Below are 21,421 nucleotides of genomic sequence, written 5' to 3'. Positions count from 1 at the left end.
AAGGGAGCTTCACAAATCTGGATTCCACGGAAGAGCTGCAAGGTGTTTCCATTTCTTTGTCCGCCCCTGTAAGTTGTCAATTCACAGAAGTCTCCCTACAAATGCTGTTGGAGATATAGCACAATTATAACTTAGGCAACTGTGGTCAGAGGGATTTCAGCGAAGTTCCTGCCCTAGGGAAAATAACCCACATCTTGGACAGACAAGAGGATCTGTGGCCAGTGGTTGTCTGAGACCTCTTGCTGTCCCTCTGTGGTTGATGAGTTGGGTAGGATGGGATGGGAGAGCTCAGAAGGCTTCTTTTGAATGCACAAGGAAATGCTAGTTCCTTAAAAAGTTCTAGCTTCAGGAGTGAAATGCTACTGGTCTCCTGAACCGGTTGAAGAAAAAAAATGCTACCTACGAGGGTCACCCAGAAAGCAATGCACCACATATTTTTTTTCTCAACCTACAGTAATGGTGGCGAGTTTTATACTGGTTCCCCTTGTGTTTTGCCGATTTAGTTATTTTATAGTTTCTGTTCCAGATTTTCCCCCAGTCTTCTAATTCTATGCTATGCACAATATTTTTTTGCCCATGCTATCATAACTCCTTTGACTATATCTTCTGCTCTATCAAATTCTGCTAAATTTTTGTTAGTAATTTTTTTCATCTGGGCCGGTCAATATTTCATCTAATTGGAGTGGAACTGTCTCAAATTCATCCACTTTTTATCTTTTTAATACTGTGATTGGATTTGTATGTACGGCCACCAATCTATCATTATAACGTGGTCTTCCAATTGTTGCCTATTTTTATAATCTTCCTTGTCCATCACGTTATTTTAAGTATCCACGGCTCTTCTCTTTCAAGCGCCGTTTAGTCTCTTGCCAGAGCTTCACTCCTTTTGCCCAAAATAATTGAGATTCACTCAATTTGTTAATTCCAATTACTGTCCATATGGAAGTCCTCGCTAATGAAAATGAGCACAGTCTGCTACTCACTTCCCAAAGTGGAGTGGTTGTCGCAGCCTCAAGTCCCGCCGTGTCAAAATAACATGACAGATTGGATTCACGCCAGGTTGTTTATTTGTTTATTTGTTTATTTGTTTATTTGTTTATTTGTTTATTTGTTTATTTGTTTATTTGTTTATTTGTTTATTTGTTTATTTGTTTATTTGTTTATTTGTTTATTTGTTTATTTGTTTATTTGTTTATTTGTTTATTTGTTTATTTGTTTATTTGTTTATTTGTTTATTTGTTTATTTGTTTATTTGTTTATTAGATTTGTATGCCACCCCTCTCCGAAGACTCGAGGCGGCTCACAACAGTAATAAAAACAATATAGTAGTGGAACAAATCTAATATTAAAAAACCATATTAAACCCTATCATTATTTAAAAAACCAAACAGCACATTCATATCAAACATAAAACAAAGTATAAAAAAGTATAAAATATCACTTTTTAACGGAGTCAGCCTATTGCCCCCACAATCCGGGTCCTCATTTTACCCACCTCGGAAGGATGGAAGGCTGAGTCAACCTTGAGCCGGTGATGAGATTTGAACCGCTGACCTGCAGATCTACAGTCAGCTTCAGTGGCCTGCAGTACAGCACTCTACCCACTGCACCACCTCGGCACTGTCTTCTTAGTTCTAGGTTGCTTCTCCCCTTGATTAGTTCCTATCCATTGCTTCTTTCCCTGCCATCTGGAGAATAGCTTGACACTCTCTTTCCTTTGTGGGTTAGGCTTAGAGTGCGAGCAGCGGCCAAGCACATGCGCCCATGCCCCAACTGTGTGAGCGGTTTGCACACCGCTCGTGCAAACAGAGCTGCAGGCCAGCGCACGCATTTGCTGGCTACTCATGCTGGACCATCCCCTCTCCTTCCTCCCCCTACTCGGCTGCGCTTGCTTTATCTCATTCCTGCTGCATTCAGCCACCAACTTTCCATTCCTTACACACAAAGCATTGTGCAATTCCGTTATTTACACGACACCGTCTCTCAATCAGCAAACACACCGCACATCCTCCCACGCTTCTCCATGATCTGAGGAGCAGAGGAGACCTCTTTTGCACACATCCTGTGTGAGACAGGTGTTCCCAGAGTGTGGGGTTTTCTCACTGCTCCTCCTTTTCCAGGTAGGATTCTACAAAACAGAATGGGACAACTCACCGTAGCCTATTTGCTGTTCTGTCAGGCTCTCTGGTAGAATCCTCCCGAAAATTCGCAGGTACAAATTTCAGACACACACACATTTGAAAATTCAAAACAATGTTCTTTATAATGAAAATTCAGATAAACTAAGGACTCTTTTGGTATAGCAAAGAGCACTCGTCTCCAAACAAACGTAATTGGTACAAGTCCCTTATCAGTTCTGTGATACTTAGCTTGCAGCTGTGAGGCAATTCACAGTCCTTCTTCTTTCACAAAGTGAAACACACTTTGCTCTGGTTTAGTTTCAAAGCGGGGAAAAGGCAACACACCAAGGTCAAAGTCAGCAAGGCAGGCACAAAACACAACGATCAGATAATCCTCCACAATGGCCAAACCCACACGCTGCTCTTTATAGCAGCCTCACTAATGACCACAGCCCCACCCAACCACAGGTGGCCTCATTTTCTTTGATAATAATCTCTCAGTTGTTGTTGCCTATGCATCGCTCTCCGCATGCGTGGCTGTATCATTAACTCTTGTTCTGAATCCAAGGAGGAGAGAGATAATTGATCTCCTTCTGAGCTGTCTGCCACACTCTCCTCCTCCCTGTCACTCATGCCTTCTTGGTCAGAGGAGCTTTCATCAGCAAATTCCACCAGGGGTAAAACAGGCCTGCAGCATGTGGATGTCTCCCCCACATCCACAGTCCTTAGGGCAGGAGCTGGGCCAGAGCTAACCACACCATTTGCCATGGCCAACTCACCAGACCCAACTTACCCAAGGGTGGGCAGCAGGCAGGATGGAATGGAACACAGTTCCACCAGTGGAAATTTATTTATTTACTTATTGGATTTGTATGCAACCCCTCTCTGAGGACTCGGGGCAGCACACAACATAAATGAAGCTTTGTGCCCAGCTCCAGCTGACCATCCCACCCTCCCATTCTCCTCCTCCTCCTTGGAAAGTGGCAAGGCGACCAGGAGTTGCAGGGGGCCCATTTCCTCCCCCCTCTTTTCTCATGTCCAGTCAACGAAGCAGTGGAAGTGATGTGCCGGTGTCTGGAGGCTGTTGGGGCCTGGATGGGTGTCAACAGACTCAAACTCAACCCGGATAAGATGGAGTGGCTCTGGGTTTTGCCTCCCAATGACAATCCCATTTGTCCGTCCATTACCCTGGGGGGGGGAATTATTGACCCCCTCGGAGAGGGTCAGAAACTTGGGCATCCTCCTCGATCCACAGCTCACATTAGAGAACCATCTTTCAGCTGTGGCGAGGGGGGCGTTTGCCCAGGTTCGTCTGGTGCACCAGTTGCGGCCCTATCTGGACCGGGACTCATTGCTCACAGTCACTCATGCCCTCATCACCTCGAGGTTCGACTACTGTAATGCTTTCTACATGGGGCTACCTTTGAAAAGTGTTCGGAAACTTCAGATCGTGCAGAATGCAGCTGCGAGAGCAGTCATGGGCTTACCTAGGTATGCCCATGTTTCACCATCACGCCGCAGTCTGCATTGGCTGCCGATCAATTTCCGGTCACAATTCAAAGTGTTGGTTATGACTTTTAAAGCCCTTCATGGCACTGGACCAGAATATCTCCGAGACCGCCTTCTGCCGCACGAATCCCAGCGACTGATTAGGTCCCACAGAGTGGGCCTTCTCCAGGTCCCGTCAACTAAACAATGTCAGTTGCCGGGCCCCGGGGGAAGAGCCTTCTCTATGGCGGCCCCGACTCTCTGGAACCAACTCCCCCCAGAGATTAGAACTGCCCCTACTCTCCCTGCCTTCCGTAAACTCCTTAAAACCCACCTTTGCCGTCAGGCATGGGGGAACTGAAACATCTCCCCCGGGCATGTACAATTTATGCATGCTATGTTTGTGTGTGTGTTTGTTAGTAAAATGGGGTTCTTTTTAAATATTTTAAATTATATTTGGATTTGTGATAAATTGTTGTATCTTGCTGTGAGCCGCCCCGAGTCTGCGGAGAGGGGCGGCATACAAATCTAAATAATAAATAAAAATAAATAATAAATAAATAAACAGCTGGTCGGCACCCATTCGCCTACCTACCCAGCCTGAGGCAGGGGGCGACCCAGGAAGGAGAGCGCAGGAAACACGAAGCAAATGGACACTCCAGAGAGCGACACTGGTGAGGTTCACTTGAAAGATGATGATCGTCCAAGCCACTCCCACCTGGTCACATGGCCAACACTCCTATTCAGTCACATGACCATCAAGCCACACCCACAAAACAAGCCACACCCACAGTGTGGCAGTAAAAATTTTGGCTGCCCATTACTGAACTTACCATGGAACAACTCAATGTGGCCAGTTCACTGTGGGACGCCATGCAGTAGGACAATTTAACAATTCAATGGAACTGTTTAAAATACATAGAATTTAAAATGGACTGGAGGCTAAAACATATGAAGAACGGTTGCAGGAACTGGGCATGGCTAGTTTAATGAAAAGAAGGGCCAGGGGAGACATGATAGCAGTGTTCCAATATCTCAGGGATTGCCACAAAGAAGACGGAGTCAAACTATTCTCCAAAGTGCCTGAAGGTAGAACAAGAAGCAATGGGTGGAAACTAAACAAGGAGAGAAGCAACTTAGAACTAAGGAGAAATTTCCTGACAGTCAGAACGGTTGATCAGTGGAACAGCTTGCCTCCAGAAGTTGTGAATCTCCAACACTGGAAGTTTTTAAGCAGATGTTGGATAACCATCTGTCTGAAGTAGTAGGGTCTCCTTCCTAAGCAGGGGGTGGTAGGGTTTCCTGCCTAAGCAGGGGGCTGGACTAGAAGACCTCCAGGGTCTCTTCCAACTCTGTTATTATTATTGTAAAATTCAAAAGAAGGAACAAAAGGATTGCCTCCTGGAAAATTACCTTGGGGAACAACCATGACCTGGATGACTGAGAATCTTCAGACTTTTAGTCTTGCAATTTGGGATGGACAGCCTTTGAATGGTGTGGGAGTAGGAACAGATTTCCAGGGGGAAATTGCAGGTTCTAAGAACCAGGAGAACTACTCAGGTGACCCTCAAAAAGGATGTAGCTTTCTGCAAGGAATATTAATCCTTCTGTTTCCCCATTGTCAGAACTGAAGAAGCTTCGTGGATGAGAAGCAAAATGTCTTCAAAAGAAAAACAAGAAAGTCCAGTTGTCTCCTGAAAAAACCCCTTTGGGACAACAAGAATCTGGATGACTTTATACAGACTCTTGGAGGAAGCAGTTGGGACAACAGATGGATAAACATAGAAATATAGAAGATTGACAGCAGAAAAGACTTCATGGTCCATCTAGTCTGCCCTTATACTATTCCCTGTATTTTATTGGATGGATTTATGTTTATCCCAGGCATGTTTAAATTCAGTTACTGTGGATTTACCAACCAGGTCTGCTGGAAGTTTGTTCCAAACATCTACTCTTTCAGTAAAATAATATTTTCTCACGTTGCTTCTGATCTTTCCCCCAACTAACCTCAGATTGTGTCCCCTTGTTCTTGTGTTCACTTTCCTATATTATTTATTTATTTATTTATTTATTTATTTATTTATTTATTTATTTATTTATTTATTTATTTATTTATTTATTTATTTATTTATTTATTTATTTATCAGATTTGTATGCCGCCCCTCTCCGCAGACTCGGGGCAGCTCACAGCAATAATAATACAATGTAAACAAATCTAATATTTAAGTTAATTTAAAAACCCCAATTTAGAAACCAATCATACATACTAGCATACCATGCATAAATTTTATAAGCCTAGGGGGAGGGAAAGTATCAATTCCCCCATGCCTGATGACAGAGGTGGGTTTTAAGGAGCTTACGAAAGGCTAGGAGGGTGGGGGCAACTCTGATATCCAGGGGGGTATTATTATTATTATTATTATTATTATTATTATTATTATTATTATTATTATTATTAGAGTCTCCGAAAACTCTTCCCACCTGAAATTTATTCAACCCTTTCACATATTTAAATGTTTCGATCATGTCCCCACTTTCCCTTCTGTCCTCCAGACTATACAGATTGAGTTCATTAAGTCTTTCCTGATACGTTTTATGCTTAAGACCTTCCACCATTCTTGTAGCCCGTCTTTGGACCCGTTCAATTTTGTCAATATCTTTTTGTAGGTGGGGTCTCCAGAACTGAACACAGTACTCCAAATGTGCTCTCACCAGATAGCATGTTGGAAGGATGAATTGGCTACTTTAATTAAATAGCAGAGAGAGAAGATTTTTTGCATTGTCCAAATCCCTTTTTAAGTCTTTTCATAGCCTCTATGTTCTCCAGATGGTCTCAAACGCTGTTGCTAAGTACAATTTAGCTCATGCAGTGTTTATTACCCAGAGCACAACCATTAGAAATCTCCAGTTATTTTATTAATATCTGTTTTATTTAAAAATAATAATAGGAGCTTTAGAATAGCCTGCTAGCAAACACACATCCATTGATCAAAATACAAGAGTCTTCCTGTATGCGTTTTGCAAAATGAGGGGATAAGTTTTAGCTTCACAGGGCATTTAAGCTGTTGATTCAACTTCAAGCAAATAATTGCAGACAGACATATTTTCATAATTCCATTTATAGTCATACTGAAATTTTCCCCATATAAATCGATACAGGAACACAGTTTCATATTAAAGCATTTTTGTTCAGGTACAGTTTTACAGCATATGAAATTTTTTTTAATAGCACTAATAAATGAATAAAAAACTAAATGATTCGTGTAAAATGTTTATACACTTTATGTACACACACCAAGTCACAAAATTCAATTCAAAACACCTCCGTTCATGACTACCGTGACAGACTTAATAAGCTACAGTACAAGATTTATTTTAAAAAATAAACAACACAGGGAAAAAAAGAAGAAGAAGCTTAGAACCGATTTAAGCACTTACTGATATCTGGGTTGTTTACAAAAATTTAGAAAACATAGTTCAGAGAGAAATACTCCACATGTATTAGAAAAGTCTCAAAGCCGCCTTTTGGGAATGACGTTTTAACATTGAATTTCGACCAATATCATCTCAATTGCAATAGAGCTGAAATATGCACAAATGGGATCATTTTAGAGTAAGGCTTAGAGTTAAGAGGGGTAGATCTCTTTTCTGGAAGCGCTCCACAATGCAGTAGCTTATTGCTTGTCCTTTTAAAAAATTCTCTCTCACTCCTTTCTCTCTCCCTCCCTCCCTCCCTCCCTCCCGTGCTCATTCTCTCTTGCTGCCTTCCAAAATAATAACAATAATAATAATAATAACAACCCCAATTCCCAATTTACAGACAGTCACCACTAAATGAAGCTATCAAACTCTAATGTTTCAGCATTTGGGTAAACGTGACTGGTTTTTAATAAAACATCAGCTAGAATTTGTCCATGGAGATGCTCAAATCTTCAGGTCAGAATTGTCCCAAAGGTGCTTCCCCCACCCAAAAAGGCAACTGGACCGGCTTGGGGTGGTGTTAGTGGAAACATCTGAAAACATTTCGCTTCTCATCCCAAAAGCTTCTTCAGTTCAAAACTTCTAGGATGAGAAGCAAAACATTTTCAAGGGGGGAAAAAATGAAGAAAAAGCACCTTTGGTCCAGCTGGACTCCTAAAAGTTTCCTTTTTAAAAAAAAGACACTAAGCAGATTCCCACTCATGTGGTCCAGCAAATAGGAGTCCTCCAGTCTCTTCCTGGATTACAAGAGAAATAAATCAGGCTTGCTGTTGCAACCAAACCAGGAATCAAGGTTTTTACAAAGATTCTGGTTTAATAAGCAAGCCAGTTAAACCAGCATTTTTTGATTCCTAAGAAACAAAATTAGCCGAAGGAATGAGACCATTGCATGGTCTTATTCCTTCTTATTCCATCTTATTTTCACCTTTTCTCTTTTATGCATAAAGGATCCTTTTAAAAAACAAACAAACAACCTCTTAATAGGCAAACCCTGGAATAAAATAATCTAACTCTCTTTAAGAATTAAAAGAAAACAAAGTACTAATCTCGAGCAGCTCTAAAAGGGGAAGAAAATTAAAACAGGGGAGAATTCTTTGGTTAGAATAATTCATCCGAGTCTGTCACGCCAATGCAAGAATCCAAACACTGTATGTATTAGGAGAAATTCTGAAGGGCTAGGAGATCCAATTGCACCATTCCCTATTTGGGAAATCAGGCAAGAACTATCCCATTTAGTCTAGACCTTGGTGCTTTAAATGCCAAAACGGTAAAATGAAATAAAGTGGCGGGGGGAGAAGAAATTATCCTGCTGTTGTGCTTGTCTCAGTGGCGCAGTGGTTAGAGTGCAGTGCTGCAAGCTACTTCTGCTGACCACCGGGGCTGCCAGCAGTTTGGCAGATCGAATCTCAGTAGGCTCAAGGTTGACTCAGCCTTTCATCCTTCCAAGGTGGGTAAAATGAGGACCCAGATTGTTGGGGGCAAGATGCTGATTCTGTAAACGGCTTAGAGAGGGCTGTGAAGCACTGTGAAGCAGTATATAAGCCTAAATTTATTTATTTATTTATTCAATTTGTTTTATGCCACCCTTCTCCTTAGACTCAGGGCGGCTTACATGTTAGCAATAGCACTTTTTAACAGAGCCAGCCTATTGCCCCCACAACCCAGGTCCTCATTTTACCCACGTCGGAAGGATGCAAGGCTTGAGCGGGTGATCTCTGCAGATCTACAGTCAGCTTTTAGTGGCTTGCAGTACTAAATGCTATTGCTATGCTTTATTGAATTAAAATTCTCCATCCTGATCTTGCAAAGGGGAAAATACTTTGTCGAAAGGAAGGGTTGGGTTTCTTTAGATGTAGCACCACCAGATGAAAAAACAAAACACCAGCCAGCTCCTCAAGCAGAGTCCTTATTTCTACACTGAGGCAGAGGAGGAGGAGGAGTTTGGGGTGGGTGGGGTGGTTCGGCTTCTTGTCCCAGGCGCCTTTGGGGAGGCGACTCCCCCAGCCTTGCTCCTCAGCAACCTACCCCTCCCTCCTCCTCAAGGACCCATCCACAGGTTATTTCAACCCTAAACAGAGGAACAAAATGCTGTAGCACAGTGTTTCCCAACCTTGGCAACTTGAAGCTATCTGGACTTCAGAATTTTGGGAGTTGAAGTCCGAATATCTTCAAGTTGCCAAGGTTGGGAAACACTGCTGTAGCAGGGGGTTCGATTCCCAGAATCCTAGGGAGAGGGGACACCATAGCTCCACGGAGGTCAGATTCAGAGATTGAAGGGACCCTTGCAGGTCATCTAGTCCAACCCCCTGCCCAAACAGGAGATACATGTCTCCCCCTTACATATCTGCTTCTACCAAGGATCGAACTCACCACCTCCTGATTGGGAAGCCAAGAGCTCCACCTCTAGGCCACAAAGCAGCTGGGGGACACTTTTTTTCCAGCCCTGATTGGGGACACCCCCCCAACTCAGCCCCCCACTCCCGTCTGCATATCCAATGCGTAAAGCTGGCCTTCTGGTTACAGATGAAGGGCTCTCCAGGAGTCCCCAAGCGGCATCGTTCGGGGGGAGATACTGCTTCGCGCTGTTTTGGAAGATGCCCAGGGCGCAAGGATGCAGGCGGAACCGAGCCCTCTCCGCTCGCTCCGCTCGCCCGCTTCTTTCTCCTGGTCCAAAGCAACCGGGGGGAGTAGCCAAAGAAGCGCGCGTTTTCCAATACGCAGAGGCACCAGCGGGGGGGGGGGGGGCGCAGCAACAACAAACCCGCCGGCCTCGGAGTCAAGAAGTGGGAAGCCGACCACCGAACCCGGGCGGACGTGGAGCAAGAGGAGGCCACCTTCAAGTCTCGGGCGCCCCTTTCCCCTCTCCGCACTCGGCCCGGGAGCAGCGGGCCCCGTCTGGGAAGAGAGGGAGGCCTCGAGTGGGGGTCTCCCTGGGCTTGGGAGAGGGCTGGGTTACACCGGGGCGTCATTTGGACCCACGGGGAGGCTGGACCGATGGAGATGCGCAGTTCTGGTCCAAAGGCCGTCGAAAGAGCGGACGGTTTGAGCCGGATAATGGGGTAAGTGGTCTCCCGTGGGAAAGCGTGGCTCCCTCGGATGGAAAACGGGGTCCTCCGGCCAGGCCCGGCCCTGCAACAGCCCCGCAAGACGGCCGCCTTCTCTCCCACGCGGGGACGGGCGTGGGGCCTCGGGCGCGCATCACTCGCGGCAGAAGACGTACTCGGTGTAGCTGGTCCAGATCTTGTCTTCGGCGGGGCCGCCTTGCTCGGGCCCGAAGGCGCAGGTGCCGGTGGAGGAGCAGGCGGCCATGCGGAAGCCGGCCTCGCTCAGCCGGTCGAAAGCCTGCTCCAAGAAGTTGAACTTGAGGTAGTAGCGGGCCGTGTAACGCTCCGGAGGCCGGTCGGGGTCCCGGCTCTCGTTCAACGTCTCGCCGAAGACTTCTTTCGCCAGCGCCGTCTTGCCGCACACCGTGATGCGCGCCACCCGACGGAACTTGGCGTCGGCTTGAGCGTCCCGACCGATGGTGTAGGAGCCCCGGTAGCCGATAGTGATGTAGCCCGAGCGACGCCCGCCCGCACCGCCTCCGCCGCCGGCATCCAGAGAGAGAGAAGCGGCCAGCATCGGCGGCGGTGGCCCCGACGGGCTCCGGCCAGAAGTTGGCGAGGCAGCCGACGCTGGACTTTCGGTGAAGTCCGCTTCTAAGTAGCCCAGCCCGGCCGAAGGGTCGTCGGCGCACACCGAAGAGTCGCGCAGCAAGCCGGCGAAGCGTGGAGCCCCAGGGGCCGGCGAAGAACCCGAAGCCCCTAGACGGCGAACCAGCTCGGGCAACTGGAAGTACTCGGCTTCGCGGCGCAGGCGGTTGCGCTCGGGGAAGCCCTCGGGCAGCACCAGCTCCTGATCGCGCAGGTAGTCCAGGATGTAGCGGAAGAGGAAGCCGTCGCGATCCAGAAAGAAGCGGCCTTTGGCGTCGCGGGGCAGGTCGGCCGCCTCTTGCTGCGAGAAGAGGCGCCACAGCAGCGAGCCGCGCACCGACAGCACCGTCCCTCGCCGGGTCACGTAGACCTGGCCGCCCACGTTCAGCTCCACGATCTCCGGGATGAGCTCCGACGACGGGGACGAGGCCAGTTCGGAGGCCGTGGGAGCTCGGGGGACGCCGGTCCGGGCTCCGCCACCGCCGCCGCCGCCGCCGTTGGGGAGCCCGCGGGCGCTATCGGCTAAGGCCATGACGGTGGTCGCGGGCGAGGGGGCCCTGGACAGCCTGCCTTCCTTGGGCTCCTCGAGACTACACCTTCGCAGCCCGGCTCCGCTTGTACGCGCGACCCCGACGGCCCTGGAGTCCCTTTTGCGCTTGGCCTCCGCCGGTGTTCCTCTTGGGTTAGCACCGCTTGCGTTCCTTTTGCGATTGACTCTGCTTGCGTTCCTTTTGCGCTTTACTGGGTTCCTTTTGCGCTTGGCCTCCGCCGGTGTTCCTCTTGGGTTTGGCACCGCTTGCGTTCCTTTTGCGCTTGGCTCCTTTGGCGTTCCTTTTGCGCTTGGCCTCCGCTTGGCTGCGGCCTCCGGAGCACCGCCGGCGAGCCGACCAACGGGGCGGCGCGGCTGGCTTTATGTAGCTCCGCCGCCGCGCTGCCACCGGGCGGGAGGAGCGAGCGGAGCGGCCGGAGGCTGACGTCGCTCGGGCGCTTCCCCTACGCGCTGCCTCCCCTTTCGCTTGCGCGGAGCCTCCCCGCCCGAGCGCTCACCCTGGCTCCAGCCTTCGCTTTGGGGGAGGATGCCGGCCAGCGGCGCTTGCGAGGATGCCGGACGGCAGGTCTCCAGTGGACTCCCACGCGGGACCACGGAGGAGCGCGCGCTTGCGGAGGCGTCCTGCCCCCGCGTGTCCCTGCCGCGGACCCAATTGGGGAGGAGCTTGGGTTGGGTTGGCAGAGGCGGATGGTGCGCCATGGTGGTCGCGCGCGAACGTGGAGCGAAGGGGAGTGGGAAAATTCCGCGAGGGTTGACGGAGTGCCAGGTGGCAGAGAAAGTCGGCCTCTCGGTTTCTGAGAGCGCTTCCTCCGTTTCACCCGCCACCCGCCACCCGCCACTCCCCCTCTCGGTTTCCCTTCCTCTCCATTCCTAGAGTAGGAGTAGAGTCGGCACTTCGCTTTTTTGCTTTCTAAACCGATTCAAATTATCACAACGTGTCCTTGTTCGGGGCTGGACTGAGGGAGGTTTCCCGCGTGATGCTCAGAACCAGTGGAACGGCTTGCCACCAGAAAGATGTTGAGACTTTGGAAACAGTTGCAAAGAAGAGCAACCAAGAGGATTAGAGGACTGGAGGCTAAAACATAGAATGAACAGTTGCAGGAACTGGGCATGGCTAGTCTACTAAAGAGAAGGACCAGGGTGGATATGATAGAAGTGTTCCAATATTTAAAAGGTTGTCACAGAGGGGAAGGGGTCAAGCTATTTCCCAAAGCACTAGAAAGCCAGACAAGGAACAGCAATAGCATTTAGACTTATATACAGTTTCATCGTGCCTTTACAGACCTCTCTAAATGGTTTACAGCAGTGTTTTTCAACCAGTGTGCCGCGGCACACTAGTGTGCTGTGAGACATGGTCAGGTGTGCCGCGAAGCTCAGAGAGAGAAAGAAAGAAAGAGAGAGAGAGAGAAAGAGCAAGAGAGAGAGAAAGCAAGCAAGAGAGAGAGAAAGAAAGAAAACAGAGAGAGAGAGAGAAAGAGAGAGAGAGAGAGAAATAAAGCAAGAGAGAGAGAGAAAGCAAGAGAGGGAAAAAGAAAGAGAATGAGAGAGAGAGAAATAAAGAAAGTAAAAGAGAGAGAGAAAGAGAACAAGAGAGAAAGAAAGAGAGAGAGAGAGGGAGGGAAGGTGGGAGAGAGAAAGACATAGAGGGAGGGAGGGAGGGAGAAAGAAAAAGCAAAAAAAGGAAGGAAGGAAGAGAGAAAGAAAGGGAAGGAGAGAGAGAGAAAAAGAGAAAGAGAGAGAAAGAGGGAGGGAGGGAGAGAGAGATAGAGCGAAAGGGAGGAAGAAACAGAGAGAGATTTTTTTGTCCAAACATTTTTTAGCCACCCCCCATCCCCACTCAATGTGCCCCATGGTTTTGTAAATGTAAAAAATGTGCCGCGGCTCAAAAAAGGTTGAAAATCACTGGTTTACAGAATCAGCCTATTGCCCCCAACAGTCTGGGTCCTCATTTTACCCACCTTGGAAGGCTGAGTCAACCTTGAGCTGGTGGTAACATTTGAACTGCAGAACTACAGCTAGCAGTTAGCTGAAGTAGCCTGCAGTGCTGCACTCTAACTACTGTGCCACCTCGAATAATGGATGGAAACTAATCAAGGTTTCTAGGTTGAAACTGATTCAACTTAAAAGTAAGGAGAAATTTCCTGATTGTGAGAACAATCAACCAATGGGACAGAAGCTGCCTTTGGAAGTTGTGGGAGCTTCATACTGGAAGAGACTGGACTGCCATCTGTCAGAAATGTAGTGTAGGATCCCCTACTTGAGAATGAGGTGGTGTGGGGTTTGGACTAGAGGACCTACAAGGTCCCTTCCCACTCTGTTGATATGTTAAATTGTGGATGCTGCAACACTGAAGGCTTTTAAGATGAGATTGGATAACAATTTGTTGTAATCGTTGCAGGGGTTGGACTGGATTGTTTCTAACTGAAAGAAAAACTAGGGGTGACAAGATAGCACCATTCTAATATCGAGCCCTGGTGGCGCAGTGGTTAGAGTGCAGTACTGCAAGTTGGTTCTGCGGACTGCTGGCTGCAGTTCAGCAGTTCAAATCTCCACCAGGTTCAAGGTTGATTCACCCTCCCATCCTTCCAAGGTGGATAAAATTATTCTGGAAAGTTTCCTATCCAGACTCTCTGAACCCTCCTCCTCCTGGTACTCTGGAGTGGCTGGGAGGGGAGGGGCGAGTAATAGACTTAAATACTGTTTCACAGTGCTTTACAGCCCTCTCTAAGTGGTTTACAGAGGCAGCATATCACCCCCAACAATCTGGGTCCTCATTTGACCTACCTCGGAAGGATGGAAGGCTGAGTCAACTTTGAGCTGATAAGGATTGAAATCTTGGCAATCGGCATATTTAGCCTGCAATACTACAAAAGATATCAGGAAAGACTTAATGAACTCAATCTGTAGAGTCTGGAAGACACAAGGGAAGGCAGGGACATGATCAAACCATTTAAATATGTTAAAGGGTTAAATAAGGTTCAGGAGGGAAGTGTTTTTTAATAGGAAAGTGAACACAAGAACAAGGAGGCACAATCTGAGGTTAGTTGGGGGAAAGATCAGAAGCAAGGTGAGAAAATATTATTATTTGAAAGAATAGTAGATGCTTGGAACAAACTTCCAGCAGACATGGTTGGTAAATCCACAGTCACTGAATTTAAACAGGATATATCCAACCTAAGATAAAAATACAGGAAATAGTATAAGGGCAGACTAGATGGACCATGAGGTCTTTTTCTGCTGTCAATCTTCTATGATTTCAACAATCGAGTTATCGAAGCGTGGAACTCATTGCCGGACTCAATTGTGTCAACCCCTAACCCCCAACACTTATCCCTTAGACTCTCCACGATTGACCTCTCCAGGTTCCTAAGAGGCCAGTAAGGGGCGTACATAAGTGCACTGGCGTGCCTTTCGTCCCCTGTCCAATTGTCTTTCCTTTCTCTCACTTATCATATATATTTTCTTTCTTTCATATATCCTCTCCTCTAAGTTCACTTTACCCTTATATATATTACTACATGTGTATTTTTCTTCCTATGTACAGTATTTGTGTATTGGACGAATGAATGAATGAATGAATGAATGAATAAAATGTTTCTATGTTTCTACATTCTAACCACTGGGATGGAAGGAATGGAGGGAGGGAGGGAGAGCAATAGCACTTAGGCTTATATACTCTTTTACAGTGCTTTACAGCCCTCTCTAAGCAGTTTACAGATTCCGCATCTTGCCCATGACAATCTGGATCCTCATTTTGCTGACTTCAGAAAGATGGAAGTGTGAGTCAACCTTGATCCTGGTGAGATTCGAACTGCCAAATTGCAGGCAGCCGGCAGTCCACAGAAGTAGCCTGCAGTACTGCACTCTACCACTGTGCCACCACGGCTATTTCATTACCCAAACAAGGTTACATCTTCAGTGTTAGCCTTGGCTAGTACCATGTAACATCATCACTAGCACTGATGATGAGCCTCGGTGGCGCAGTGGTTAGAGTGCAGTACTGCAAGCTACTTCTGTGGACTGCCGAATGCCTGCAATTTGGCAGTTCGAATCTCACCAGCCTCAAGGTTGACTCAGACTTCCATCCTTCTGAAGTCTGTCAAGTGAGGACCCAGATTGCCAGCAGTTTGGCAGATTGAAGCTCAACGTTGACTCAGCCGTCCAGCCTTCCAAGGTGGGTAAAATGAGCACCCAGATTGTTGGGGCCGATATAGTTCCCCACTGTAAACCGCTTAGAGAGAGCTGTAAAGCACTGTGAAGTGGTATATAAGTCTAAATGCTAATTGATGCTCCCTAGTTTAGGTAATGAAACATCTGCAAGGGAACAAACAAGCTCAGACAGCACCAAAGACCCTCTCATGTCAATCCTGAGCAGTGATGGATTCAGGAACGCAGAACCGGTAGCAACATTTTTGAATTTTTTCCTTTTTTTTTCCTTTCTTGTTTCTGGGTGTATTTTTCCTATCACAGTAAATGAGGTTGAATGTGTATAATTTTAGAAGAGCTGTGTGTGTGTGTGTGTGTGTGTTTGTGTACATACACATACAGTTTATATAGTACACAATGTATATTTTTGTGTGCCTGTGCGTAACAGGTAGGCATTTTATTATTTTATTTGTTTGTTTGTTTTGCCCAATACACAATAATACACAATGAGGGTGATAGAGGATATAATCAGGTAGAACGTATTAAAGGGAGAATATAGGTGAAAATAAAGGAGTGAAATATAATTATGAGAGAATAGCAGAAAAATATATAGGTATAGAAGAGAAGATATAGGAGATATAGGAGAGAGAATAGGACAGGGGACGGTAGGCACTCTGGTGCACTTATGTATGCCCCTCATGTACACATATAGTATATTTTGGATGTTCAGTCATAGTAAATCGATAGGGAAATTGTATCTCTTTGAGGTGAGGAGAGGCCAGGCACCGTAACCCTAACCTTTGACGTGAGTGACATCAAGTTGGCCACCTTTAAGCCAGTCACATGACCTTTAAGCCACCTAAGGGTGACAGGATTATCAAGCCACTCGCATTTGGTCACATGGCTGGCAAGCCACACCCACAAAATAAGCCACGCCCACAACATGGCAGTAAAAAATAAATGCAGCCCTTCACTGATCCTGAGCTACAAATATTCTCCTTTATTAGCTCCCTGGGTCTGGTAGAGTTGGTGGTGGTGGTGGTATTTCTCAATATTCTGGGTGAAGCTGCAAAAACTCACAACTTCCTCTATTACAGACACAGGTGGCTTGCAGTATTATAGCCAGAAGGCAGGTAAAATAAGGGAGAACTGCAGCTGTGTCCTTGTAAGAAGGATGTAAAGGAGGGGAGAGTTTAAAGCAGAGGTCTTCAAACTTGACAACTTTAAGACTATAGCTGGCTGGAGAATTCTGGGAGTTGAAGTCCGCAAGTCTTAAAGTTGCCAAGTATGGGGACCCTTGGTTTAAAACTACACCTTCCTCTTTGTCAGTAACTGCCATAAATGGACGGGGTTGGTTTGCCTGCTTAAATAAGAGGTCAGTTTTTTCCCATATTTGGACTGGGTAAGTGAAATTGCTAATGCCTCAAAAAGCCGTATAACTGATTAAAAGCTAATACCTGTTTAAAACAATTAAAATGGCTCTGGTTGAAAATAACAAGTCAACAGCCCTGGAATCAACCAGTTCTTCAAGAAAGGAATTTTCCTAGCTGATTTTTGGAATGGAGATGAACTGTCAGGAACAAGAAATCAGCAGCCAAGAGGTTCAGACCAATACAGGTTTAATGCATGTGAACACCTTCTACAAGGAGTTGGACCATCAATGTTCAAAGCAAATTGGTGATAAGACTTGATGGAATTCGAGGTGGGCTGGACTTAGATCTCTGGTGGGTGCGAATGGGCTCGAGACTGATGACATGTTTGACCCTCCCTCGGCCTTGTCATGAACTAGTATATCTTGAACTTTTTATCGGCAATCTCTGCAGGCAGACTTCTCAGGCAGAAAGAAAAGAAAGAAAGAAAGAAAAAAGAAAAAAGAAAGAAAGTGGGGGAGGGAGGGAAAGGAGAGAAAGAAAGAAAGAAAGAGAAAGAAAGAAAGAAAGAAAGAAAGAAAGAAAAAGTGGGGGAGGGAGGGAAAGGAGAGAAAGAAAGAAAGAGAAAGAAAGAAAGAAAGTGGGGGAGGGAGGGAAAGGAGAGAAAGAAAGAAAAAGTGGGGGAGGGAAGGAAAGTAGAGAAAGAAAGAAAGAAAGAAAGAGAAAGAGAAATAAATAAATAAATAAATAAATAAAAAGTGGGGGAGGGAGGGAAAGGAGAGAAAGAAAGAAAGAAAGAAAGAAAAAAGAAAAAAGAAAGAAAGTGGGGGAGGGAGGGAAAGGAGAGAAAGAAAGAAAGAAAGAGAAAGAAAGAAAGTGGGGGAGGGAGGGAAAGGAGAGAAAGAAAGAAAGAGAAAGAAAGAAAGGAAAGGAAGGAAGGAAAGAGAAAGGTCAAAAGAAGGAAGGAAGGAAGAAAAAGAAGGAAAGGAAGGAAGGATGGAAGGAAGGAAACATTAGGACGGGACAGTAGGCACGCTGGTGCACTTATGCACGCCCCTTACTGACCTCTTAGGAATTGGATGAGGTCAACAGTGGATAGTCTAAGGGTAAAGTTTTTTGGGGTAGGTGATGATATTAGAGTCAGGTAGTGAGTTCCAGGCATTAACTACTTGGTTGCTAAAGTTGTATTTTCTACTATCGAGTTTTGAGCAGTTTATTTTGAGTTTGCACCTGTTGTATGCTCGCGTGTTGTTGTGGTAGTAGTTGTGGAAGTAGTTGTTCACAGGAAGGACCTTGTAGCAGATGAATTTACGGGATGTGCTTAGGTCGTGTTTAAGGTGACATAGTTCTAAGCTTTCTACACCCAGGATTTCAAGTCTGGTTGTGTAAGGTATTCTGTTGCGAGTGGAGGAGTGAAGGGCTCTTCTCGTAAAGTATCTCTGGACACTTTCTAATGTATTTATGTCTGAAATGCGGTGCGGGTTCCAGACAGGTGAGCTACATTCGAGGATTGGTCTGGCAAAAGTTTTGTATGTTCTGGTTAGTAGTGTGAGATTACCGGAGCAAAAGCTACATAGGATTAGGTTAACAACACTTGGAGCCTTTTTGATGATGTTGTTGCAGTAGGCTTTGGCACTTAGGTCATTTGATATGCGTATTCCAAAGTCTTTTACAGAGGGAGGGTTGTCTGTAAGGTCTTGTCTATTCAGCTTCTATTTGGTGTTCTGATTCTTTTGGCCAATGTGTAGGTCAGAGCATTTGCCCTTATTGGCAGAAATGTGGAAGGGTTGGCCGTTGGCCATTGCGCTCATCTAAGAGACAGATGTCTAGCCTGGCCAAGAGTCCTGGAGTTCCCAGGCCGTCCACAGTGGGAGAATTAACCAGGGTCTGTCTGGCTTTGAATTAGTTGATGTTGGTTAACAACGGGTAGCTGCTGCCCTCTGCTGATGAAAATGAAGAAACAGACCGAGAATCTCCAGACAGACTAGAAGAAACAGACCAAAATTCTCTGCTCTTTTCTGTTCTCAAACCGCAAAGTGCTCAAACAGACCATCATTCTTTCCACATGAATCTGGGTTTCACCATCAGAATGGCAGTCAGTCTCTAGTTATTGGTGTAAATTTGAAAGTAGAAGTCCGGAGGAAGGATGGTCAATACAGTGGTATCTCTACTTAAGAATGCCTTTACTTAAGAGCTTCTCTAGATAAGAACCAGGTGTTCAAGATTTTTTCCCCTCTTCTTAAGAACCATTTTCTATTTAAGAACCCGAGCCCAGAAAAATTTCCCAGGAAATTTGAGAGCAGCACGAAGGCCCGGTCAGTTTCCTGCCATTTCCCCTTTAATCCTGGCCTTCTCGGGCTTTTCTGGGCTGCCAGAGGAGCCTTTCGGTGGCGCTTAAGGAGGCTCCGAGTCTTTGGAGAGGGGCGGCATACAAATCTAATAAATTATTATTATTATTATTATTTGGCAGTCCAGAGCGAACGAAGCATTTTCCTTTCTCTGGGCGCTTGGAGAGGGAATAAACCTCTGCCAGCGCCCAGAGAAAAGAAACGCTCCCTTTGCTCTGGGCAACCAAGAGCGAACGGAACGTTTTCCTTTCTCTGGGTGCTTGGAGAGGGAATAAACCTCTGCCAGCGCCCAGAGAAAAGAAACGCTCCCTTTGCTCTGGGCAACCAAGAGCGAATGGAACGTTTTCCTTTCTCTGGGTGCTTGGAGAGGGAATACACCTCTGCCAGCGCCCAGAGAAAAGAAACGCTCCCTTTGCTCTGGGCAACCAAGAGCGAATGGAACGTTTTCCTTTCTCTGGGTGCTTGGAGAGGGAATAAACCACTTCGCTGTGGTGACTCCCTCATGCTGCCTCCCATACACCCAGTGCGAGGTTGCCTCCTGCAATGTCTGGGCGCAGAAAGGCAAAAGGTGTGCTTCGTCCCAGCTGGATCAACTCAGTTTCAGCCAAACCAAGGAGTCACCACAATGAAGGAAAGATGCCGGCTACAAAGCAAGTGAGTGAGAGGAGAGGGGAGCCCTTAACCTTGGAAGAAAGAGGAAGCAGGTCGCAGCAGCAGCAAAGCAGCCAGCATTCTTTCTACTTACAAACTTTTCTACTTAAGAACCTCAAGTTCTTAAGTAGAGGTACCACTGTACTTGAGACAAATTATAATCTAGTGCAGTGTTTTTCAACCAGTGTGCCGTGGCACACTAGTGTGCCGCGAGACATGGTCAGGTGTGCCGGGAAGAAGGAAGCTCAGGTTCCGGTCTCACAACTTTTTGCTGAGACGGAGAGTGAGAGAGAGAGAGAAAGAAAGCAAGAAAGAGAGAAAGAGAGAGAGAGAAAAGAGAGAAAGAGAGAGAAAGAAAGAGTGAGAGAGAAAGAAAGAAAGCAAGAGAGAGAGAGAGAAAAGGAGAGGGAGGGAGAGAGAGAAAAGGAGAGGGAGAGAGAGAGAGAAATGAGCAAAGAGGGGAGGAAAAAAGAGAAATGAGGAAATGATTGAGACAGAGAATGAGAGGAAAGAGAGTGAAACAAAAGAGAGATAGAAGTGACTCTTGATTTAAAACATATGATAAAAAGCACCCAAAAAATAAGAGAGAGAAACCCCCAGCCCTCACCTGTTTTTGGAAATGGTTCAAGAGTATGTATACACACACACACACACACACACACACAAGAGGGGGAGGAGACAGGGATGGAAAAAGAGAGGAGAGTGTCTTAGAGTGTCGTTTTGTGTCCTTTTGGTTGGTGGTGTGCCCCAGGATTTTGTAAATGTAAAAAATGTGCCGCGGCTCAAAAAAGGTTGAAAATCACTGGTCTAGTATATAATTAATATAATATAAATATAGTGACTTTAATGTTAATATCTGTATATACTATTATTAATTTAATTTTCTTCTGTATTTACTTTTGTGTTTTCTTTTTAAAAGTGGAAAATTAATACAAATATTTAAAAAGACAGTGGAAACCATTTCTCAATGCACATGGGTGACATTTATCAAGAGCTGTTTTAAACTATGTGCTTGAAGTAGATGTTTCTGCCATGTGTTATTAAACTGTTGTATTTCTGTTCTGCTTACAGCAGCAAAAAAAAACTGTTTTTGAGGCTGGTTCTTCTTCTGCAAAAAGTTGCCCAAGAATTCCTTTAAATGCTTCTCTATAATATCGGAAGTTAATGGCTATCTTTAGCCTCCCTCATCCTGTTATGCGGCTTTGCACCATCAAGATATGTTATCTGTTTACACATTCACTAAATTTTCTCCCCAGCAATATTCCCTTCCTTCACTAAAGCACCTCTCTAGTGACCAGATCATCAAGTCTGGGACTAGGTTGCCCGGCTGGGTGGAAAAACCCTTCTTTCAGAATTATTCTTTCCTTCTTTCTTTCATAATCAAAGATAACTAGGGGACTGGAGGCTGAAACATACGAAGAACGGTTGCAGGAACTGGGCATGGCTAGTTTAATGAAAAGAAGGACCAGGGTAGACATGATAGCAGTGTTCCAGTATCTCAGGGGTTGCCACAAATAAGAATGAGTCAACCTATTCTTCAAAGCACCTGAGGGTAGAACAAGAAGCAATGGGTGGA

General features: G+C 46.0%; 2 protein-coding genes across 2 annotated transcripts in view; one reads left to right on the top strand and one right to left on the bottom strand.

Moving 5' to 3' along the window:
• ACOD1 (aconitate decarboxylase 1) overlaps positions 1-21,421 on the top strand; it is a 77,906-nt gene that overhangs the window by 37,430 nt on the left and 19,055 nt on the right. The gene's annotated exons all lie outside the window — the stretch shown is intronic.
• KCTD12 (potassium channel tetramerization domain containing 12) lies at positions 6,712-11,654 on the bottom strand. The gene has a single exon (XM_070751338.1). The coding sequence runs from the start codon at positions 11,310-11,312 to the stop codon at positions 10,287-10,289; it is 1,026 nt and encodes a 341-aa protein (XP_070607439.1). The 5' UTR covers positions 11,313-11,654; the 3' UTR covers positions 6,712-10,286.

Source organism: Erythrolamprus reginae, chromosome 4 (genome assembly GCF_031021105.1).
Source record: "Erythrolamprus reginae isolate rEryReg1 chromosome 4, rEryReg1.hap1, whole genome shotgun sequence".
Classification (NCBI taxonomy): Eukaryota; Metazoa; Chordata; class Lepidosauria; order Squamata; family Dipsadidae; genus Erythrolamprus; species Erythrolamprus reginae.
Note: the sequence above shows the minus strand (reverse complement) of the source record. Positions and strands in the feature narration are given on the sequence as shown.

What these genes read in the sequence shown, in the direction of transcription:
- KCTD12 (XM_070751338.1), bottom strand. Translation starts at nt 11,312, where the DNA reads ATGGCCTTAGCCGATAGCGCCCGCGGGCTCCCCAACGGCGGCGGCGGC.